Here is a 23,444-nt window from a genome sequence, read left to right as displayed (position 1 = left end):
TTCTCCTTGGATTTTCCTTGGATTTTGCAGCCTGGATTTTGCAGCCTGGATTTCCACCCTGGAATCCCCTTTGGATTTTCCCCTTGGATTTTCTCCCTTGGATTTTCCAGCCTGGATTTCCATCCTGGATTTTCCAGCCTGGATTTCCAACTGGAATCCTCTTGGATTTTCCACCCTGGATTTTCCAGCCTGGATTTCCAACTGGAATCCTCTTGGATTTTCCACCTTGGATTTTCCAGCCTGGATTTCCACCCTGGAATCCCCTGGGATTTTCCCCTTGGATTTTCCACCCTGTGCCCTGGAGCTGGATGATTATCCTGCAGGTTTCTATGGAAATAGAGGCTGGTGCTGGTTTGAGCACGTTTGTCTCTTCTTTTCCTTCTGGAGTATTCACAGACAGGAGTTTTGTTCAAGGAACAGCTGGAATAAATAGGAAATTGGGATTTTGCTGCATTCCCACTCTGTAGGGCTTGTCTGGGCTCACTGCACTCTGCCACTGCTGCAGACAGGAGCTGGCATCATGCACTGGCAATGGGGAAGATCCCTTTCCTTAAATCTCCTTTTCCTCTGATGATATTTTCCACAGCAACCAAGTGTAATGTCAGCAGTGGAGGCTGGGGATTGATGGATTGCAGGACAGAATGCACAGATCCACTGGGAGATGCCAAAGCCCTTGGTTTGGTGCAGTTGATTTGACTGAAACTGAGTAAAAGTGAAATCCCCAGTTCTGATTTCAGGCAAATATCTCATGAAACACAGGAAACAGAGGAAGGAGACAACACAAAAGGTTACTGAAGTGGAAAGGCAGTTTTCAGAGGGGCTTTAATATTCAAATGAATTTCATTTTCTGGTTGTTACTTTGAAACATTTGTGGAATGCTCTGAAGTGCCTGTCATTTGCCAAGCACCACACAGAAATCTCTCAGGTGATGACACAATTAAAGAGCATTATATGGAGCTCATAATGCAGAGTGGATGCTTCTCCATGCAGGGTTAGCCCCTTTTCTCTCCATCATAAAAGTCCTGATGAAACCATGTTGAAAATTAATTTCTTTTTCTGTTTTTGAAAAGGTCAGTCCACATAAGCTGAGGACAAATTAACACCTGCAGTAAATCAAAGTAGAGCCTTTAAAAGTAGTGAAGCTTCTTTGAGTTACACCTGAGCCTGTGTTTTAAATGTGACTATTTTATTTTTTGATCTCTGGAATGATTCCTGCCCACTGTGAACTCTGCCTAAATGCATCTGCATTTCTGGAATGTTCTAACCAGAAGCTGACAAATGTGACTTTCAGGGGTTGCCTTTGTCCCTGGACTGTGGCCTTGCTTACAGAGCGTGCAGTCACAGCACATTCTCCTCTCCTGAGTGACACATCCTTACCCTTGCACTTGTACAAGTTGCTTGCTTGGCTGCCCAGAAAATGGATGAAAAACAAAATAAGGTGCTGAGCCTGGGAAATGCTGTGCTTTTGTGGAGCTGTGACCCAAATGCCAGATTTTTGCCTATCCATGGGGATGTGGCACGATGAGGCTAACAGATATGTGTCACTTGTGGTGACATGAGCACAGGAGAAATGTGCTATTTTGGCTACAGGCATGTAGAAATTCATGCAATCCCTTCCCTACCCTTCCATTTGGTTGGTTAATTAGAGCATTGCTTTCACAAAGGCCTTTTCTGCTGAGTGCTCAGCACAGTCGTGAAGAATTGAGGTCTCAGCTGATGGATGCAGCTCCTGGTGATGGCTGGGGGTGCTCTGTGTGTTGGGTTGGACCCTGGGAATGCTCAGGCTCTTGGGGAGCAGTTGCAGATTCATATTTGTGGGATATCACTTAAATGGAGCTACAGCAATATTTGGAAGAAAGCAAATTACATAAATTAACAACACTGGGCTGAGTTTAATCCACCAGCTGCATCCTCGTGTGCTCTGTGGCCACAAGATCCTGATTTTCCTGCTTTATTTTAAGGAACCAAAGCAACATGGAAATGAGAGCTGTCCTTTGTGCATTTCAGGCAGTGGAGAAGGCGTTTGCAGTGCCAAAGGGATTTTACTGGCAGACAGTTGAGAGTGATGACAAACACTTCCCTGACAGCAGTGCCATGGAGGCTTGCAGGGACACAGACATCGAGGTAAAGAACAACAAACAACCCCCTCCTTCCTCCCCTGGGGCTCAGGGGGGACACTGAGGGACAATGAAGTGCCCTGGAATATTTCAATCTAGAGCTTTGATACAAATACCGAGCTTGAAGTATTTTTCCCTCAGACCTAAATATATCAGCTGAGTATTTTATGTCATCAGTATTGATGTGCTGATTGCTCTGAGCCACAGAAGATTAAACTTTGAAATGTGTAGGTTGGAGAAATTGCTACCAACCAGGTGCAAATTTGTAAGAGTAGACAAAATTCTGATAACCTGAAACCACTTGACTGTAAGTCAGTAAACAGCACAACTTGGATTAAACTCAGAAACATTCCAAGAAATTTCTGAAGTTTCTGGTACTGCCTGACCTTGAGTAACTGTGTGTGTGGTATGAACAAGTAGGGAGCATTTGTACTGACTCTACCCCAGGAGAAGAGAAGGTTAAAGTGATTTCAATTAGCTCTTGGTGAGGAGTGCAGCACAGAATGTTCAGGACCTCACCCCTGTGAAATGAGTTCTTATTGAGAAGAGCAGGGCAGGGCCAGCAGCAGAAACAGGGGTCAGACCAGGGTCACAAAGCCATTGATTGCTTTGGGTTGGAGAGGCTTCAAAGCCACCAGTGCCACCCCTGCCATGGCAGGGACACCTCCCACTGTCCCAGGCTGCTCCCAGCCCTGCCCAGCCTGGCCTTGGGCACTGCCAGGGATCCAGGGGCAGCCACAGCTGCTCTGGGCACCCTGTGCCAGGGCCTGCCCACCCTCACAGGGAACAATTCCTCATTCCCAATATCCCATCCATCCCTGCCCTCTGGCAGTGGGAGCCATTCCCTGTGTCCTGTCCCTCCATCTCTCGTCCCCAGTCCCTCTGCAGCTCTCCTGGAGCCCCTTCAGGCCCTGGCAGGGGCTCTGAGGTGTCCCTGGAACTTCTCCTCTCCAGGTGAGCACCCCCAGCTCTGCCAGCCTGGCTCCATCCTTGGGGCATCTCCATGGGCTCCCCTGGACTGGCTCCAACAGGCCAACATCTCTCTTGTGTTGGTGGCCCCAGAACTGGGCACAACCCTGCAGTGGGAGCCCCCAGTGACCAGGCCAAGGCAGGAAGCCCAGGGTGATCTCTGGTGATCTCTGAGATCACTCAGGCTGGGCACAACTGAACCAATCTGCACTGGAGAGCAAGGCCAAGTGCCAGGCTCCTGGGGAAAGGGGACACTGGCACTTCCAGAGGCTTCCCTGTGCTAGATGGCTCTGTTATCACAGCTGGCCCCAAGCCCAGGCAGCCCCAGGGACTCAGAGCAGCCACAGGAAAATTCTTCCTTGCTGGCTGCTGTGAGTACTGCGTTAATAGCAGGAGAGCTTCAGCTAGGCAAACATAAAGAAATGGAGCTTTTATTCCTAATTAGACCACTTTTATATGATTTGAGTAAATTTCTATCTTCATTTATCATGATGGTAAAGGCTCATAATGTCTTTATGGGGCAGTAGCATTTCATTTCAAGTGTCCAGTAGTGATGGATTCATTTGGTGTTTGCTGCAGCCATAAACCTTGAGCTGGGGAAATCCTTGAGCTGCTCAACATCCAGGAGAACCATGCTCAAATTTGGGGCCAGAAAATCACCTTGTCTGATCCCCAGCTAGACAATTTATTATCCACAGAACCACACAACTCCCTGTTGTAAAGCTCTTGCTTTTTAAAACAATTTGTTTCTCTGATGGGGAAAATAATAATAATTTGTTTCCCTTTTGGGTATAAACATTCAGAATGTGTTGGTGTGAGTCTTCCTACATGCCAGGATGGGATGAAATGGATTAGGCTGGTACAGAAGACTCTGAAATGTAAATCTGGGACAGCACCAGTGTTGTGTTTGCCTTTTGATGTTTTTTTAGTGTTGATTTTGGTGCTGTTAAAGGTATAGAGACACAACCAGTTGGTCTATTATTATTTAATCATCCAAAGATGGGCAAATTGTGCTGCACAAAGTGAAGAGCAGAAGGGATGCACTGTGGGCTCTGCCCCAGAGGCCTTGCAGTTTTTCAGTGGTAGGTTTATGTGACAAAAGGCAAAGTTATATCAGCAGAAATAGATTAAATGATAATTATTGATAGCTGTGATTTAGCCCAAAGCCAAGAGCCTCATGTGTGAGCTGCACATAAACACAAACCAAACCCAGGCCTCTCTGTAGCTCTGGCAGTGCAGATCCATCCTGGGAACTACAGGTGAGCAGCAGAGCTGCACCTCTGAGCTTCTGCTGGCCTTGGGAGCATTTCCCTGCTTTTCCCATGTTTTTCTCTGGCTGTCCAGGTTGCCATGGTGCTGCTGTTTGAGGCTCTCTTCCAAAACCCCCTGGAGACCCATCACACTCTGAGGCTGCTGCTGCGCTCTGGGCTGGATGTCTGCGGCCTCCGCCTGCTCTACCCCGGCCAGGAGCTGCTGCTGTCCAGCTCAGGTGGGCTCTGCCTCTCCTCCAGAGCTTCTCTGATAACTGCACTAGGTGAAGGGTGATCAGTCAGATTTGCATGAGGGTTGCTTTATCAGTTCCTCTATCTTTCCCAAAAGAAATGATAGAATAGGTTTGATCCATCTTCCCTTCCCTTCCCTTCCCTTCCCTTCCCTTCCCTTTCTTTTTCTCCCGGTGTTGAATATCCATGAGCTGAATTTTTAACTCTTCATACATTTTTGGGTCTCAAACTTTAGCTGTTTAGCTGTTCCTTTGCAGTGAGCTGTCCAACATTTCAGTGCCCTGAGCTCCAGGGATAGGCTCATGTGAGTTAAATAAAATCATTTAGTTCCCCACTGATACTCCTGAAGGTTTTAGCTGCAGAAAATCCAGCCTTCCTTTTCCACAATTCCCCCATCTCATTGCCTGTGGGACTTCAGGAGTACTGATTTATCTGGCCTGTGATTGCATTAACTGATAAAGCATCACCAAAATGCCACATTATTTAATAGAATCCCATCTGAGGTGGGAGACCAGCAGGAGAAGGTAAATAAACACAATCTGAGGCTCTGAACTCAAATCACAAAGTGTTGAACATCACACACCAATGTATCAAATACTGGCATGTACCACTCAAATCTTTATTTTCTCCCATTTGAGAAACAGAGATGATGAAGCTTGCCTGAAAGCATTATGGAACATTATTGGTTGCTGCTGCAGCACAATAATATTCAGATATTCCAGAGCAACAGGTGTGCCCTTAGCTGCAGAGTTTAGAGATTGCTTGTGGCTTGTGCTTCCTTTTAAGGCACAAAGTTCTTCTGGAAGGTTCAGATGTGCCACAGACAATCCATTTCTCCTGGGAAAGGCACAGGCAGGCTGAGAAGGACAGAAATGGGCTCCCTTCTCCTCTGGCAGAAGGGGAATGAAGACCAGCTGAAGCAGAGAAAATTCCCCAGTCTCCTCTCTCCCTTTTTGCATTTGAAAGCAGCAGGAGCAGGCTGCCCTAGGAATGGGATTGCAGTTGCAGCTGTCTGGGTGCTGTGCACAGAACACATTCCTGGTGAGAGCTGGAGAAATGGAGGAGGGCTCCAGAGATGAATAAGAAAACCATAAAACCTGCAGTCATTAGGAGCTGACAGGCAGCAGATCTGCTTCAATGCTCTGTACCATGCACCATTATTTAAGAACATTTCATATGAAGAGACAATTCATTTGAGCTGAGAATTGCTGTGCAAGTTTGTAAATTAGATTTTTAGCCTTAGCTTGATAACTCTAAAATTATTATTTTAAATATTTACAGCCAGTTGCTCCATTATCTACCTGCTCTGGAGATTTGTTTTCTGCCTTCTGATTCTCATGCAAGAAATGATATATTTGTATATGCTTTTAAACCTAAGGGAAGAAAATCACACACCTTGCTGAATTTTCTGACATCTGCAGTAAGAATTGGAAAGGAGGCAAATTTGCTTTTTCTGGGTTACTTCCTTGCCCCCAGTTGCTGGAGAAAGGTTTGCCAGAGTCATAGGGAAGAGCTGTGGAAAGAAATAAGGGAAGTCAGGGTTCAAATCCTGGCAGAAAATTAAAGGTGGCAAATCAAATATTTGCCTGGACCTCAGAGCATTGTACAAAATCTGTATTTAATCCAGAAGGAAATAATGTAAAAAAGAAGTCACCAGATTTCCATTTTGTGATGCCCTTCAAAACCATCCCTTTCCTCAGGCCCCTGTTCTTGTCCTGCACTTCAATCCCCCAGCCTTCCTTGTGGTGATGAACAAGAGGAACTTGAAGTGCTGGCTTAGAGTCACAGTTTGGGCTGAAAAAACCCCTAAAGACCACCAAGTTCCAACCCCTGCCACAGGCAGAGACACTTCCAGTGCATCACCTGTAATAACTTTTCACAGCAAACATGAGGCAAACAATTCCTCTTTCTTCAGGAGATTGCCTTGATTAACCTCAGGTTTGCTATTGGGTAAACACAAGCAGGTGCTGTCAGCATCTCTCCCCCAGGGCAGGTAACCAGGAGATGGATTCCCAAAATAGGTAACCAGGAGATGAATTCTCAGGGCAGATAACCAAGTGATTGATTTCCAGGGCAGGTAACCAGGTGATGGATTCCCAGGGATGTGGTGGTTTGCAGGGGTCCCAGGATGAGGGAAGAGATGAGGATCTGACTCCATGTTTCAGATGGCTTGATTTATTATTTTATGATATATATTATATTAAAACTATGCTAAAATAATAGAAGAAAGGATTTCATCAGAAGGCTTGAAAGGAAAGAAGTGGAATGATAACAAAAGCTCCTGACTCTCAGAGAGTCTGAGCCAGCTGACTGTGATTGGCCATTAATTAGAAACAACCACATGAGACCAATCACAGATGCACCTGTTGCATTCCACAGCAGCAGATAACCATTGTTTACATTTTGTTCTTGAAGCCTCTCAGCTTCTCAGGAGGAAAAATCCTAAGGAAAGGATTTTTCATAAAATGTATCTGTGACACAGGGCAGGTAACCAGGAGATGGATTCCCAGGGCAGGTAACCAGATGGTTCCTCTGTTGAAGTCTGCCTCTGACAGATCTGAAAAGAGCCCTTAAGTGGAGTGAATGACTTTGGGGTGGGTTGTTCCATGTTTTACTTACACAAGTGTTTGTTTCCACAGGAAAGCTGCCTTCCTCCTACACTTCAGAGCCTGGTGAGGTGCCCCCAGTGCTGGCATTAGGTGTGAGAGGCCCCAGAGCCCACGGAATCCTGCAGGACATCACCCGAGGCTGTGGCAGGGCAGAGCCTGTCGTGTCCCTGCCCCTGGCCAGCCGTGTGCACCGGGAGCTGTGCCTGTGGTTCGGAGGGAGAGCTGCTGGAGTCCTGCCCCCGCCTTTCAGGTGATGGCCCAGGGCGGTTTGGAGGTGTTGTTGCACAGGCAGTGAGCCCTGCAGGCAGGCAGGCACTCAGAGATCTCTGTCCAAGGGCCCTGCAGCACGGGGGTGCAGGGGGAGCAATCCCTCCATTTGTGCATTTCCAAGCCAGTTGTGCAGTCTGCAGAAATCCTTCTCTCTTCTGCAGCAGATCATAGAACCATGGAATATCCTGAGTGGGAAGGGTCCCACAGGGATCATCCAGCCCAGCTCCTGGCCCTGCAAAGACCCCCCAACAATCCCACCCTGGGCATCCCTGTCCAAGCACTCCTGGAGCTCTGGCAGCCCCGGGGCTGTGCCCATTCCCTGGGGAGCCTGGGCAGTGCCAGCATCCTCTGGGGATGAACCTTTCCTGATCTCCAACATAAACCTGCCCTGGCACAGCTCCAGCTCCTGTTCTCTCAGCTCCTGGATGTGTCAGGTGTGGGATAGTTGCAGTTGCTTCCCATTCCCCGTTCCCTGGTATCCAGGCCCCTTATTCACACTCTTGCTGCAAGAGTTGGACAGTTGGTGCTGGAGAAGAGCTGCAAGGCTGTGACAGTGAGTGACCCTCTCCTAGGAAACCTCTGGCTTTGCCCTATTTATCAACTGATAAAGGGATTCAGTAGGAAAAGGTCCTTTGGAGGAAGAAGAGTGTGAAAATGAGGGGTGGCTAATAAACCTTGAACTGCATGAGAAACTCTGCTGCAGAAGGCTCAGACCTGCAGCTTCTGAAGAGGTTTTTAGGGATGCTGCCTGTTCTGGGGGCAGGGTGGCACAGTCAGAGGCAGCAGGTGGAGGTGAGATGCTGTGCACTGCTGTCAGTGCTTTCTGTGAGTGGCAAAGCTGAGCTATGTGGAATTAACCTGTGGATTGCTGTGCAGGATTATGTGTCAGAGTTCAGCTCTGCTCTCAGCCACAACCAGTGACTCTCACCATTTTTATGCTTAAGATGTCAAAAAAAAAAAAATCAATTTGGTCGAATTTCATTCTCTTTATTTGTTTATTTTCCTCAGGGATGCATTTTCCTCTTACAAAGATGATAAATTCTGCTCCTCTGGTATAACTCAGTCCGGAGCAGCGTTACCTCCTAAATAATGCACTTGTCTTTCTCCTAATGCTGGTAATTTGGTCTGTTGGGAGACAGGAATACAAACTGCAGCTCAGATTGCCCTTTTCAGATTAGACTTGCAAATGCTCCAGGCTCCTGGGAGTGAGCAAGCAGGATGTGTTCCAGCCAGCTCCGTGCTGGTGGCAGGGGATGAGGCAGGTTTGCCTGAGCAGCCTGAGCTCACAGTCCCAGCCAAAACTGTTCCCAGACAGTCCCTGGCTTTCAAGCACACCTTCTGTTCACCCTGCCCTGATTGGGTCCTTTTGGATGTGCAGGAATGTTGTGGAAGTTTCTCTGGCAGGAACATCCCTGCCAGACTGGATCATGCTTGTTGCCTAACACGAACCCTTCAAACTGGTTAAACTCAGCCTAAAGAACCCAAAGTGAATAGCAACTAGGATGTGTCTGTGGGTGGGAAAAGCTCTGTTAGTGCAGCCTGACATATTTCTTGATTCCCAGATTTCTTTGCCAAGCTGACTACTTTGCATTAGCTACTTTTAATTGAACACAGGGAGCCTCAGGGGGAGTAATATGAAAAGATGTTCAGTCAGAGAGACCTTGATGCAGCTCATGTCACGGACAAGGGATTGAAATGGCTTTTCCAGTAAAGCAGTTTTACCAGAGAAGCTTCTGTGGCCTTGGATTTGTCACAGAAAGTAGGTTTGAGTCAGAACCTTTTAATATTTTTCATTTAATATTTATCATTTTTCTGCAGCTCTCAGAGACCTTCCCCAGCTGGGGCAGGAGCAGATGAAGAAAGAGTTGACCTCCAGGGCTTGATGCTGCCTCGACCTCCAGCCATGCTTGTCTCAACTACCAAAGGTCAGTGCTAGGAAATGAAATTTGAGGGTTTACAGTTCTCCTTCACTGATAACATCACTTTACTCCAGCCCAGCTAAGGCAATTCTGCCTCTGCATTGCTCAGGGCTGTGACCTGGCCAGTTGTGGAGGCAGGAATGAATTTCTAGTGGGACAATGTTGCCTGAAATGAAGCACAGAAGTGGCACCACCTCATCTTCCTCATGGGAGCAGCTGCTGGAGTCCTGGGGGCTGCTTGGATGTCACTGAAGGGGGGGGAAAGAAACAAAAAACACTTCACAGGAAATCTCTGCACAAAGAAACAGTCACATGAAGAGCTAACAGAGTCCTTAAACTGCTGGTCCATTGATCTGAGATCATCTGAATATTATAATCAGAGGAATTAAAAGGTTAAGGCTTTGTTTAGGGCAGGACTGACCACAGTCAGAAAGGAGAGCCTTTTATGGGATTAATATCAATGGGTTATCACCTCACATCCCCATTTTCCCTTTGTAGGAGCAGTGTTCAGCCCCTGAATTTGTACCTAAGCAGCAGCAAACCTAACCAGCAATATCCAGGGGACACTGCCAAGGCCCTGCCTGGCTGAAAGGTGTTGGGCTCCGGCTGGAAAGTCCAACATCCCCTGGAGAGGGCCTGGCACAGCCCATCTGGGGGGCAGGGGGCTTTTGGACAATGCTCCTGGCTGGTTCCTGCTGGCCCAGTTGAAGTGGGAATTTCATTCACAGGAATGAAGGGAGAGCAGAGGGGAGCAGAAGTTCAGCAGCTCTCAGGGAGGAGATGGAAGAAGGAAAGCAGGACTGGAGTGACAGAGAAAGAAGGCATGGGGAATTACATTGCCAAAGAAAAGAATCCACGAGAAAAGGATGGAAGCATAAGGCAAAAAAAGATGAAAAAGGAGTAGAAGAGAAGGAAAATAGAGAAGGGAGAAAGGAAAAAACCAATTTTGAGCCAGTTTTTCATCTTTTGGCTCATGTTAACTCAGGTAGTTTGGCAGGCAGCCCTTGGCTCTGTTATTTGGGATTGGGATTGATGGCAGCTGGTGGCTACTGATGGAATGAGTCACATTTGCTGCCTCCCCTTCCTTTTATGGCCCTTAATGATTCACATTTGCTGTGGGCTGCTGAGTTCCACCACACCACGTTCCATCTGCATGGAGCCTCAGAAGTCACTGTCAAGCTCTGCTCCTCAGATAACTCTGCTCTGGCAAGAGGAGCTGAAACTCTGCTCTGGGAGCAAACACCCTTGGGGTTTTCAGGAAAAGAAACATTCAGTGACTCCTTCCCTCTGGTCTCCAGCAGCTCCTCTTGGAGACAGGAATAATTATCCATGCAGATAATTATCCATGCAGAGCAGAGGTATTGCAGCTAGGCAGACCTGCCCCTTCTCAGTAATCAGAGTTTTGGTGACCCAAGCAGATATTCTTGTTGATTTGGGATATGTGTGTGCAAAAAAATGGTTTTTAAAGTGTTATCAACTGGAGTGGAACCAAAATCTTCCCACCAGCAATCTTAGATTTTGACACCTCCCATATCATGAATATGGTTAAAATCCAGTGTTAAAGCCATAAAGCCAAACAGAGATTTTAGGCAAAGAACCATCCTGCCTGTCCCATCCTTAGTGATAAATACAAGGTTTTGGTGCTGTTGCTTTGAACAACAAAGGCTGAGCCTTGACAGGACAGATATCCAAATCACAAAGTCTAGAATAAAAATAAATATTCACTGTCCTACTCTCAGAATCAACTGGGACACAATGAAAAATGCTCCAATCTCATTAAATCTATTGGTTAAAGCTACAAGAAATTACTGAGGCAGCACAGAGGAAACCCAGGTAGAAGCGGGCTCAGAGCTCACTCTTGGCAGCTTATGGAGATCTGAATATACCTGGTGAGGGATAAAAAAGCTGTGTTAGAACTGAGAAAGTATAGTAATGGAGGTCATGGTAAAAACAGAGAGCTCAGGCAGATCAGAGGCTTCAGGGAAAAGTTTTGAGCTTGTGTCACACTGCTTAAGATGTGGGGGCTGCTCTGGAGGCCTTGGAGGCTCCTCCTGAGCTTGCTCAAGATTGGCTGGGAGTCTGGGATTCAACTTGGAGAACAGGAGTCTAAAAACCCAGAGTTCTAACCCAAGGTGAATTCCAGTTGTGTCTACAATCATTTGTACTGGGATGAGGGACTCAACGAGAGCTCGAGCAGCCAGAGCTGCTGGAAGAGGATCAGGTGGGACAGGGCAGGCTGGTACCATTGCCATGGTGTCCAAGGAACCTGGGAGGCCCCAGAGCCTACCAAACCAAAGGTGAGAGCACAGGTGGTCCAGAGCTTCAGGAGCTTGTGCCACAGTACAGGTGTGGGATGAAGATTAAAGGCAGGAACAAAGGAGGGACAACAGGAAGCAGAAGGGAGTGCTGGGCTGGATTGCTGTGACCAGTAACAGCAGAGAGCAATGAGAGCACAGAGGAGTGGCCAGAGCTGCTTTGTGCTCTTTGGAGTGGACAAATAGAGCAAGAACAAGTAGTTCTTGTTGCCCTTTTTGATCACTCAGAGCGTGGCCAGGCCTGCAAGGCTCAGTCCTGCCCTGAGTGCTGGGGGCTGCCTGGGGACAGCTCCCAGAGCCCAGCCAGCACCAACACCAACACACTGCCTGTGAGCAGCTCCCAGACCTGGGGAGACAGCCTGACTCGTCTCATGATGATTCACAAAGATATTACTGATGATGCCATAAGCTTTCCCACTCTGGGCTGGCCTTGGATTGCAGTCATGATGAGCTGGATGCAGCAAACAAACCATAAAACACTGCTCAGGATGCAGCTGTTTGCTTCAAGGTGGAGGCAGCTGCTCTGAGAGCTGCCTTGCACTGATACCACAGCTCCTGTGACAATAATACGCTGTTTTTCTTGCCCTTTCTTTGATCTAGGGGACATCATTCTGCTGGTGTCACCTGTGGTGCCTCCGTGTGCCTTTGGGGCTGTGCTTTCCGCCTGTGCCCGCCGGGGCTTTGTGCTGCAAGGACTGCGGCAGCTGCAGCTCTCAGCACAGCAGGGCCTCGTGCTGGGCATGGCAGCAGGGCAGGTACTGTGCCCTCTGTGCCCTGCCTCACCCCTTGCCCTGCAGCTGATGGTGCCAGCACTCCTCCAGCGAGTGCTGCAGGACACCCGTTCCCTCTTTCCCAGCTCTCTGTGTTCCTGTGAGTGAGCTCTGGCTGCTTGCAGTGCTGGCTTTTTCCCTAGCAGGAAAGCCCCACAAAGCCTTGGCCTCTCATGGAGAGCAGGAGTGTAAATTCATCCTCCTGCTCCTACTAAAGCAAATGTGAATTTTGCCATTGATGTCAGAATAATCAGGAGCTGGCAGTAGCCCCATGAACCAAATACTGATGTGCAAAGGTGGTTCAGGAGAAGAATCTTCACTATCAGACTGATATTTAGTGATGTGCTTCACAGTCCCTCTGGGCCTTACAGCATGAAGTCCCCTACTTCAGTGCTCAAAAAGAGCTTTCAAAACTAACTTTTTTTTTTTACTTTGAAGCTCTGACTAACATGGTGATAGGTTTGAGGGAAAGTGCACTTGGCATTTTGACAGGTCAGCCTAAGGAAACAGCAATAATCACAAGTGCAAGGTTGCAGTCAAACTTAACATATGCAAGAAGTCCGGTGCTGCCCTTGTTATATTATAAATCCCACAGGAGTTATATGACACCTTCTCTTACTAAGGAATGGACCCCACACTTCAAATCATCATTCTGAGGGTTCTTTGCTATGTCAGTCAGGAAATGCATGTTTGCAAATCAAACTCTACAAATTCCCTCTTTTCTGCTTGTTCTGTGATCAAGCCTAAGGAATAACAATGTCTCTGCCCATAATATTTTGTAGAATGAATAAAACCTATTTATGGAATACTACAGCCCAAATGGCCAGATATTTGGAGCATGTTGCTAAGTGACCATTAAGGAGTTAACAGCAGCAACCACTGCTCCAATGTGAAAATCATCCCTTCATTTGAGACTCCAGATAATCTTAGAGTGACTTATGGTGCATCCACTTATGGTGGATGGTACCACCTATCAGCTGAATTACAACTGCTCTGGTTTTAGCCCAGCCCAGCTGCAGGACAGAATGATTTTGTGTTAAGCCTCTTCCCTGAGTTTAAATTAAGTTTCTCTGTCTCAGGAAAAGATGACGCAGAGCACCCAGATATTGGAGTTCCTATGGCTCAGTGGTGAGCTGGATCTTGTTATGCCATTGTAATTTATCTATTTGCTTGAGCCCTATAGTAATTACATCTGGATTTAGCAGTCTAATCTGCCCTTCATTATTTCAGATTGCTGTCTTTTGCCCTGGCAAGAGCTCAGGCTCACCTGCTGGTGCTGCAGGAGGAGAGGTCCCTGGTGAGCCCCGCAGGCACTGCCTGGTGCTGCTGCTGAGGAGGGAGAATGCCACACATCACATCCCTGCCCTGCTGACAGGTAAAGCCCTGCCCAGCAGCCTGCCAGGGAGGGTTTGCACTGCAGGGGGTTCCACATCAGCAGTGCAACCACAGCTGTGCAGTGCAGGGAATATTTATGGGGAATATCATGGTCATGTTGCTGTAGGAATCTCCAGACCAAGGTGTGAATCAGTCACTACTGCACATCCAACAGAGCTGCCTGGCCTTTGCCAGCTGTTTGATCTTTAGCTCTGGAGTCCTCTTGAACTTAAAATCACCAAGTAGTTCCTGGTGGAAGGAAGGGGCCTCAGAAGGTCTCTGATCCAACATCCTGCTCAGCAGTGCATCAGCAATGAATTCCCTCAGGATGCTCAGGGCTTTTTTTCTGTCAGGTCTTAAAAATCTGCAAGGGCAAAGATTCTCTGTGATGGTGTTCACAGGGATCCAAGGATGAGGGAAAAGACAAGGATCTGACTCCATGTTCCAGAAGGCTTGATTTTTTTATTTTATGATATATATTATATTAAAACTATACTAAAAGAATAGAAGAAAGGATTTCATCAGAAGGCTAGCTAAGAATAGAAAAAGAAGAATGCTAACAAAAGCTTCTGTCTTAGACAGCTGACTGTGATTGACCATTAATCAGAAACAACCACATGAGACCAATCACAGATGCACCTGTTGCATTCCACAGCAGCAGATAACCATTGTTTACATTTTGTTCCTGAGGCCTTTCAGCTTCTTAGGAGGAAAAAATCCTAAGGAAAGGATTTTTCATAAAAGATGTCTGTGACAATTCTCCTGCATCCCCAGACCTTTGTTCCATCATTATGGGAAATGTTTTCCCTTATGTGAGGTTGTAACCTTCTGTTTGGATTTGTGCGCCTTGTCCCTGGACACTTCAGAGCTGGGCCTGACTTTGGCATCTCACACTCAATGCATGGAGGTGTTGTTGGGGCTGTCCTGCTCAGGGCCAGCAGTTGGATTTCAAGGATCCTTGTGGGTCCCTCCCAGCTCTTGCTGGGATTTTATGGCCTCAATCACCTCCTCTCAGAAACTCTTTTTGCCCAGAGAGGTAGGGTGGCCAAAATCCAGCTGTGCCACTGAACCTGAGGGCAGCATCTGATCCTATCAACCTCAGCTTTGAGTCCTGCATCCTTGTGACTTCCAAGCACCCCAAAGTAACTCATTTTCTGTGGAGGAACTGCCAAAACCCAGCCAAGTTGCTGTCTTAAATTTTCTTACTTGAGTTTCTGTTTTCTTAAGGATCAGTTCACATTGACCTCAAGTGGGGAAGATCAGAGGCAACAGCAGTGGTCAGGAGGGAACAGAAATCGTGCCCTGGCTCTTCCCAAGAGGGATCACTGTGCATGACCCTTCCATTAGCACCATCCCACACAGCCCCTGATGGAGACATTCATCCCCAGCCCAATTGCTTCCTTTAATTTATCCACAATAGGAAAGAACATTTAGAGGTTTGGGAAGGGGGGAAACAATGACAATTCAAATAGTCCTGGGCTTTTTCTCTTGAGACTATCACAGAATGTTCTGAAAACATGTGCAGACACAGAGGATTAATCATGGCACAGTAATTATAGCCCCGTGTCACCTGCTGCCTCTGCACCCAGGGAAAGTTGCTCATTAAAAAGTGCAGTTTCTGCAGCTTCCCTCATTGCCACAGATGATGTTTTGTGTTCATGTTTTGCACGGGGAAATTTCCACTAGAAATACATAAAATATTATCCCTCATGCTAGAGAACTCAGGGTTTTTCTCTTTGTTTGTGACAGATTTTGCAAATGTCTCTTTCCATGTGTTCTGTGCTATTTTCATCAGTCCTATACTGCAGAAAGACACCTCAGTCCATATTCCAGAGCCCTGGAGAGGGGAAGCTGAAATTCTTTCCCCACAAGCATTGGATTGGCATCTGGGAAGTGCAGAATTGCACTGAGATTGTAGTAGGTTAAATACCTCACTAAGAAATTCTGCATTTGTAATCAATATGAAAAGCAGTTTCCCCTTCAGGGTCTCGAATGCTGTTCAGTTTTCAAAGCAAGTTAAAACTTAACAAATACTCCTGAAACAGAGCAGATAAATTGGTGGGATCTGTGTCCTGAGGTCCAAACACCACACATTTTTGTCCAGGCTTTACTTTCTGCCATGCCCTGAGTTTGAATAAACAACAGGAAATACTGCTGGGACAGTGGTGACCCATTTTTGGTGCCTCATGCCTTTTGAATTTTGAGGAGCAGGTGATTGTCAGTGGTACATTTGACATCCAAGCTTTGCCATCAGCCTGTAACACAAATAATCCATTTCCCATGCTCCACTACAGTGAATTTTTGACAGGCTTGTATGGTAGGAAGCAATCAAATGTGTACAAAGTAATTTAAAAAATAACAAGCCTTTAAAACTGTGGCCTGAAACATTATTACAGAAGGCTGAACTAATTGTTGTGGAAATGTACTGTATGCAACACCTTAATGCACTGCCTGTGCACAGCCCAGCTCTTTAGAGGGAGAATGGGAGCTGAGAGATTGTGGCTTTAAGCACTTAATGTCTGTAAAAGTGGCGTGGAATGGGATGTTTTCCAGGCTGGAAATCACAGGAGCAGAACATGATGTCTCTGTTCAGGTCTGTCACCCCAGCAATACCTCCCTGCCCACAAGGGCCCTGTGGGATGCAGGACTTTGGCCTCATGCCTGGAAGTGTGAGACACCTTGAGGGCCTCCACATGAGCACTGGGCTCAGATTTGGGACTCTTCCTAGTGGACACCACCTTATTTAAGATATTTATTCAAATTCAGGAGCTCTGTGGCAGCATCTGTGCACTTGTTCCACGTTTCAGTTTCCAGAAGAATTAGAAGGGGATAGAAACAACTGGGTGTGCTGAAAAAGCCAGAGAAAGCTGTGGTCCAGCCTCAGTTTTCTAGAGCTCCTTGCACCTGTTTAAGTGGCCCATGTGATTTTAGGAAGAGGGGATGGTTCAGCTGAGTTTGGTGTCTCAGGTAAGCTCAGTCTGTAGCGGAGCTGTGACCAGTGACTGAAACAGCAGAGTGTTTTCATGTCAGGCTGAGCAGAGCTCAGCATTGCTCACATGTGCTGCTGTTCTGAGCACAGGGCTGATGGAGGAGCTGGCAGAGGCAGGCCCTGGCATTGGGCACAGCCTCCCCCCTGCAGCTGCTGAACAGGAGCCGTCGCTGTGCTTCCATGGGGCTCCGTATGCCGCGGCCACGCTGCTCAGCCTGGGTACGTCAGGGGCTCCAGGGGCACACACTTGGGTTGATCTGGGCTGGGAGGGACCTCAAACCTCATCTGCTTGGTGGCCAAGAAGGCCAATGGCATCCTGGCCTGCATTAGTGTCTCGGTTTGGAAAGACAGGAGTCTGCTAGGGAAAGCAGGAGCCTCCCCTGAAATGGGGAATGTGAACCCTCCCCACCCCTCTGAATTGCTAGAAATTTTAAATTAAGGGGCTCTCAGGCGAAAAATATGGGAGGAGGAAATAACAGTTCTTTAGTAGGGAAGAAAATAAGAAGATAAAATAAACAATGCAGTACACTAGAACAACACTGACAGAGTCAGAAGCCAACCTGACACCCTGTGGGTCAGGGTGTTGGTGGCAGTCCAATTGGAATTGTGGCTGCAGCCCTCCTGCAGTGTCAGGGCTGGTTCTGTTGGAGCAGGATCTTGTAGAAAAGGGTGTAGTCTTCCTGTGAAGATCCAGTGGAAGAAGAGGCAGCTGCTCCTCTGGGAAATCCAGTGGAGAAGCCGTGCAGTTATTCCAGAATCTCCAGATTATATCTGGGTAGCAATGCTTGGCTCCTCCCTCTGGGCTCCCATCTTCCAGTGGGATGGAAGATGTGTAGTTCTGTAGTTCTTATCAGCCATGCAGGGACATTCAATAGCTGTTATCAGCAGATGTCCCCTCCCAAGGGAGGAGTGGTTGTGATCACTCAGAGAGAGATAAGGCAAACTGCCCACTTGACAAAAGACAACTGCCATACAGATGGTAATGGAAAACATCTTGCCTTGCAACCTGGAACAATTAGGAATTGCATGGCCAGCAGGAGCAGGTAGGTCATTCTGCCCATGTACTCAGCGCTGGTGAGGGCACACCTGGAGTGCTGTGTCCAGTTCTGGCCCCTCAGTTTGGGAAGGATGTTGAGATGCTTGAGCACATCCAGAGGGGGCAGTGAGGCTGGTGAGGGGCTGGGAACACAAACCCTGTGAAGAACATTTGAAGGAGCTGGGGCTGTTCAGCCTGGAGAAGAGGAGGCTCAGGGGTGACCTTATTGCTCTCTGCACCTTCCTGAAGAGAGGCTGCACACAGGTGGGGTTGGTCTCTGACAGAACCAGAGGACACAGTCTCCAGCTACCTCAGGGAAGGGACAGGTTGGATATTAGGAAGAAATTTTTCACCAAAATAATAATAAAGCACTGGAATGCTCTTCCCAGGGAGGTGGTAGAATCTCTGTATGTGTTTAAAAAAAGCCTGGACATGGCACTTGGTGCTATAATCTGGTTGAGGTGTGAGGGCATAGGTTGGACTTGATGATCTTAGAGGTCTCTTCCAACCTCATTATTCTGTGATTCTGTGATCTCATTCCACAGCAGGGACACCTGCCACTATCCCAGGTTGCTCCAAGCCCTGTCCAACCTGGCCTTGGACACTTGCAGGGATGGAGCAGCCACACTAACAGGGGATTTTCCTGGATAAAACCATTAGGAATGTGCTGTTTGTCTGTAGGATCTCATTCACTGTTCTGTGTGGTGGTGTTTGAGGGTCCCCAAGACAAGGGAAGAGATGAGAATTTTGACTCCATATTTCAGAAGGCTGATTTATTATTTTATTATATATATTATGTTAAAAATACTATCCTAAAACTATACTAAAGAAAGAGAGAGGAGACATCAGAAGGCTAGAAAAGAATGATAATAAAATCTTGTGACTGCTCACAGCCTCAACACAGCTGGACCTGTGATTGGTCATCAAGTAAAAACAATTCACATGAGACCAATCAAAGATGCACCTGTTGTTAAACCATCTCCAGACCACATTCCACAGCCGTCAGATAATTGTTGTTTACATTTCCTTTCTGAAGCCTCTCAACTTCTCAGGAGAAAAATCCTAGCAAAAGGATTTTCATAAAATGTCAGTGACAGTTCTGCTGCCAGTCAATCACAGTAACTCTTATGGAAGAATCAATGGAAATCAAAGTGAAAATACCTTTATAAAATAAGTTAAAAGATACATGCAAAAAGAAATTATTGAAACATGACACAGTAACATCCAATTAAGCCTTAATTAAGATAATTAGAAGGTTAATAGCCAATCAATACGTATTTCTTGCCATAGTTTCAAGAGAAGTCAAAATATTAAAATGAGATAAATTGTTGGTTGTGTGTAGAACTGGAATGTGCTGAAGTGATAAATGCTGGCAGCTGTAGTTCTGTAGGTGCAGGAAAGGCACTTTCCAATTTCATTTTACTCAGATATTCTAAATTTCAGTTTGTACAGTTGTATTCACTTTGGTAACCCATTCATTCAAAGCTGGGAGATTGATAGGATTTCAAACAGCAAGGAAATGGGTTTTCTGTTCTTAATCTATGACTCACATGGGTGAGTCTTAAACCTCCTAGTTCTGTACACTTGGAGTAAAAAAGATTCCCATGTTTATTTCACTAACTACATGTTGGGGGTTTTTATGTGTTCAGCAAGTTAACTTAGTTTATTTAATTTAATTATTTGAAAATTTGAATGCCAGGACTTTGAATTAAAACATATTGCTCTCCAAAACCAAAGTGACTCTAAATCCTAAGGAAAAATGAAAATTAAATGCATGTCATTCACAATTCTCTAGCATTGTGAAATGTTATGATGTGGGAATAAGTAAGTAAATAAATGTTTATTGCTTACATAATCATGTCGTGAATCAGTATGGAACAAACAGGGATTTCTGATGGGCCAGGGATTCTCCAGGCTGTGCTGTTCCCAACAGGACTGTGCATAGAAGCACAGAGTTACAGCAGTCCCCAAATTAGCTCCCACTTGTGTGCCCTGCAATGTCCTAGAAAGCAAAATGAAGTATTGATTTAATGTGAAGTCAGTCATTAGTTATCAACCCAAAACTGGTGCCTTAAATAATTTTAGTATAGATCTATCAGCTCTGCCTAATGGTGTGAATAAGGATATCAAAATTACAAGGAATGTATTTGCTTTACACGGCAAAATGCAATTCCAGGGAAGGACTGGGACTAATTAGAGGGGCTTTGCTGTGTTAATATTCCTCCTTCAGGAGATTTTCCTGAGCTGCAGTGTGAGGAGGCAGTGAAACGCTGGTTGGGATTTATACAGTTCCTTCACAGCAGAAAGCCTGAGCTGTGTTTTCATGGGGTAACAGTTTTGTTTTGATGCTCTCCCTGGGCAGGAGGAAACCTCAGCGTGGTGCCAGAGCCCCATCCCATCCCTCTGGATTTCCTGAGCCACCGAGCTTTCGCTGCTGAGCCCGGCATGGAGCAGGTGGTGATGCTGACACTGGTGGGGATGAAGGCTCTGAAGAGTGCTGGGGAGCTCCTCCAGCAGATCCTGCTGCCCCCCATCAGGGATCAGCCTCAGAGTGCAGGTAACCCAGCTCTGGAGACCTTGGGCTACCCTGAGTAGCTCTTTTTAGCACGGCAGGAACATCATGGAAAATGTGGCGCAGGGGCCTGAGAAAGAGTGGGTTTCTTTGTTACCCCACTAGAGAGCTGAAGAATTTCTCTTGGTTTGTTATGGGCAATCACAAACAGCTCAGGTGGGCATAATTTGCTTCAGAGAGCATCAAATGAGTTCCAAGTAGTGCTTGGGCTTGCAGAGCTTTTATGTAACACAGAGCACTGTGTCCCTCCCTGAGCAGGGGGAGGTAAGGCTGGGCTGGAAGTGGGGCAGGAATTTGGCAGTGCCAGCTCTGTTCTGTGACTGCAGTGACAGCCCTGGTGAGCAGAACCAAGGCTCCTCACGCTCTGGTTCACCCAAGGGAGGAGCACAAGGCTGTCCCCACACTGCTGCTCACATGTGCATGAAAAGGGCTGTCAGGCCCTAGGCAGGACAGGGATTTATGTAATTTCATGTGCAGGTTGCACTGAAGTGTGATAACACAGGAGCTGTAGGCACAAAGGGCTCGAGTCTGCCTGTCTTACACTGTGTTGCATCTGGCTCTCCCAAAACTGAGTTGAAATACTGCTTAAAATCCTGTGAAGTTCTGTATCTGAGATCTGAGCCAACAGAAACTTCCAGCACTCGTGGATTGAACCCTAAATACCTTCCTACATAGTCAGAAGACAACTTTACAACCCCAACAACATTGAAACCACTTTAGAGACAAGTCAGCATTCTGCTGTAGTTTGTTATTCTGCTAAACATTGCTTAAAGTGTTATGAGAGGTGCTAAAGGATCCATAATTATGGATTATGCTGTGCCAAGCCACATTGTTATCAGTGTACTCTCAGCGATTCCCTTTCCACTCTCCTCCATTAGCTGTGCTCTCTAATCAAATCATGGCACTTGCTCCCTGTGGCTCCCTGTTGATTTCCCAGATAGCCATTTTTTTGTTCTCCACTGTAATGGCATTTCTTAGAACTTGCATCTCATGGGTTTTCCCAGTATATTCCTGTGTTTGCATTACAGTCCATTCTGGATGAAACAGAAGTCAGAACAGCATAGGAACTTGTGCAGGGAAAAAACCCACGTGAAATAAAATGTTTGTGTCCAAAAGAAAGCACGACTTCTATGAAACACAAGCTGCTGCCTGGTGCTAAAACCATTTTTCTTGATTCAGGACTCGAGTTGCTGGGCCTGAAGTGGCTGCCCCACCTGACTGGGTGCCAGGCCAGGGAGGTGACCCCTTTTGAGGCTGGGGACACTCACTGGCAGAGCAGCCTGGGCACGCTGACGTCCAGCCCTGTCCTGGTGTGCGCGCTCCGCGGCATCGACGCCTTCCTGGCCCTGGGAGCTGCCCTGCAGGGATGGACACAGAGCGGGGACAGGCTCTGCACAGGGGACAGCCTCCCACAGGCACTCATGGCCCTGACACCAGAGGTGACCTTCAGACAAGCCATCCTCTTCTTCACAGAGGCAGATTTGGTCACTGGTAAGGCACGGTTTTAGTGTGTGTGTTCTCCTCAGCTGTAGGGGGTGTGGGAGTTGATTCACCTTAGACAAAGGAATTCAGTGCTGGGGTCTTTTTCAGGCACAGGAGAATGTAATAATGTGGGGGTAAATTCTGTGCTTGGCTGAATTATGATGAGGCAATGAACCCAGCAGGAGCCAGCTGAGGTCACCTGCAAGTTGGCTTTTTTAATTAATGTGGTTGTGCTTGGCCTGGTGCCCTTTCTGATGATCTTGAGGTACTCCATAAGTACTAATTACATACCAGAGCAATTGGCAGGATCAGTAAATAATACCATGCATTTTAAACCCTTTCTGTAAGAGAACCTGAAGAACAGAGCCCAAGAGCTCTCACACCTAAATGTGGGCCCCTAATTGTGGTGCCAGACTTGCAGCTTGATGCCTCAGCCTTGCCCTGTGCTCAAGGAGATTGAAGGTGTGACCAGTCTGTAAGAAAACAGATTTCTTGAGATTTCTTTTTATCCTGGAGGAGAATGAAGAGAGGAATGGAGACCTTTGCTGTCAAAAGCTTCTCAGGGTTCAGTGATGTGTGCCAGCATCGATCTTTCAGCACAGTAAATTTGATAGTTTCCTCCTGTAGCAAGAAATGTATAGCCATGCCTCTTAAAACTAAATCACTGTGCAGACTGTGGGGTTATTGATACTGGATGGTTTAGAGCAGCAGAATACAAGCTCCCACTGTTTTATTTTAATGTGAAATATTCAGAGAAGAATTGGGGCTGCCTGACTCCTCTCACCCAGAGAGAAACAGTTCTGAGCCCTGACAGTTTCTGGCAGGGAGCTGGAACAAGATGGTCCCTTCCAACCCAAGCCATTGTGGGATTTTATGATTACTCAGAGGCAGAGAGAAATCAAAGATTGTGGTAACACCATGTATCAGCTGAAGGGGAGTGATGCAGTCCCATAAGTGCATTCGTGCTTTGAATTTACAGCCCTTCCTTTATCTTTCCTTGAGGAAGAAAAGTCCTTTGTCATCAACACAAACTTAGCCACTTGTGTCAAACCCACCGTGCCTGTGTAGTGTGCAATAACAAATTTGCTTTGCTGAATGCCATGAAGAAAGATTTGTCTGGGAAAAGATCCTGGGTTTAGGCTCTCACAGCAAGTTTGATTTGTCAGTGAACTATGGGGGTGTCCTCTGTGAGACTGGGGAGCAAGAAGAGGAGCCTTCAGAAGAGAAGGCATCAGACATCCCCAAGTGGTGCCTAAAACTCTAAAGAGTTCATGCACTGCAGCCCTTAATTAAAGTTATCTTGAGATGGAAAGGCAGGATAAGAGGAAAGCAGAGCTGTGAGCTCAGTTTATTGAGGGAGGTTGTAATGGCACTGCCAGCCTTTTGCACCAAAGCCACTGTGAGGAACAAAAGAACACAGCATCCGGCACTGTCTCTTTAATAAGGTAATTTCATTTTTTCCTTGTGTTTTTATTGTTGTGAGAGAAATGGAGAGACCTCCCTGCTCAAGAACAATATTT

General features: G+C 46.8%; 1 protein-coding gene across 1 annotated transcript in view; it reads left to right on the top strand.

The window, feature by feature from the left end:
• Positions 1-23,444, top strand: part of DNAAF8 (dynein axonemal assembly factor 8) — a 101,611-nt gene that overhangs the window by 45,843 nt on the left and 32,324 nt on the right. The window contains exons 14-22 of the mRNA XM_054271159.1: positions 2,008-2,124; positions 4,431-4,575; positions 7,228-7,447; positions 9,286-9,392; positions 12,302-12,432; positions 13,702-13,846; positions 16,925-17,053; positions 20,233-20,451; positions 21,622-21,933. Of these exons, the coding sequence (XP_054127134.1) occupies positions 2,008-2,124; positions 4,431-4,575; positions 7,228-7,447; positions 9,286-9,392; positions 12,302-12,432; positions 13,702-13,846; positions 16,925-17,053; positions 20,233-20,451; positions 21,622-21,933 (1,525 nt within the window). The remainder of the gene's footprint in view (positions 1-2,007; positions 2,125-4,430; positions 4,576-7,227; positions 7,448-9,285; positions 9,393-12,301; positions 12,433-13,701; positions 13,847-16,924; positions 17,054-20,232; positions 20,452-21,621; positions 21,934-23,444) is intronic.

This window comes from Melozone crissalis, unplaced genomic scaffold (assembly GCF_028551555.1).
Source record: "Melozone crissalis strain CALT ecotype California unplaced genomic scaffold, PUWL_Pcris_2 ptg000012l_1, whole genome shotgun sequence".
NCBI classification, from domain to species: domain Eukaryota; kingdom Metazoa; phylum Chordata; class Aves; order Passeriformes; family Passerellidae; genus Melozone; species Melozone crissalis.
The sequence above is the reverse complement of the archived record's forward strand: the minus strand, read 5'-3'. Positions and strand labels throughout refer to the sequence as shown.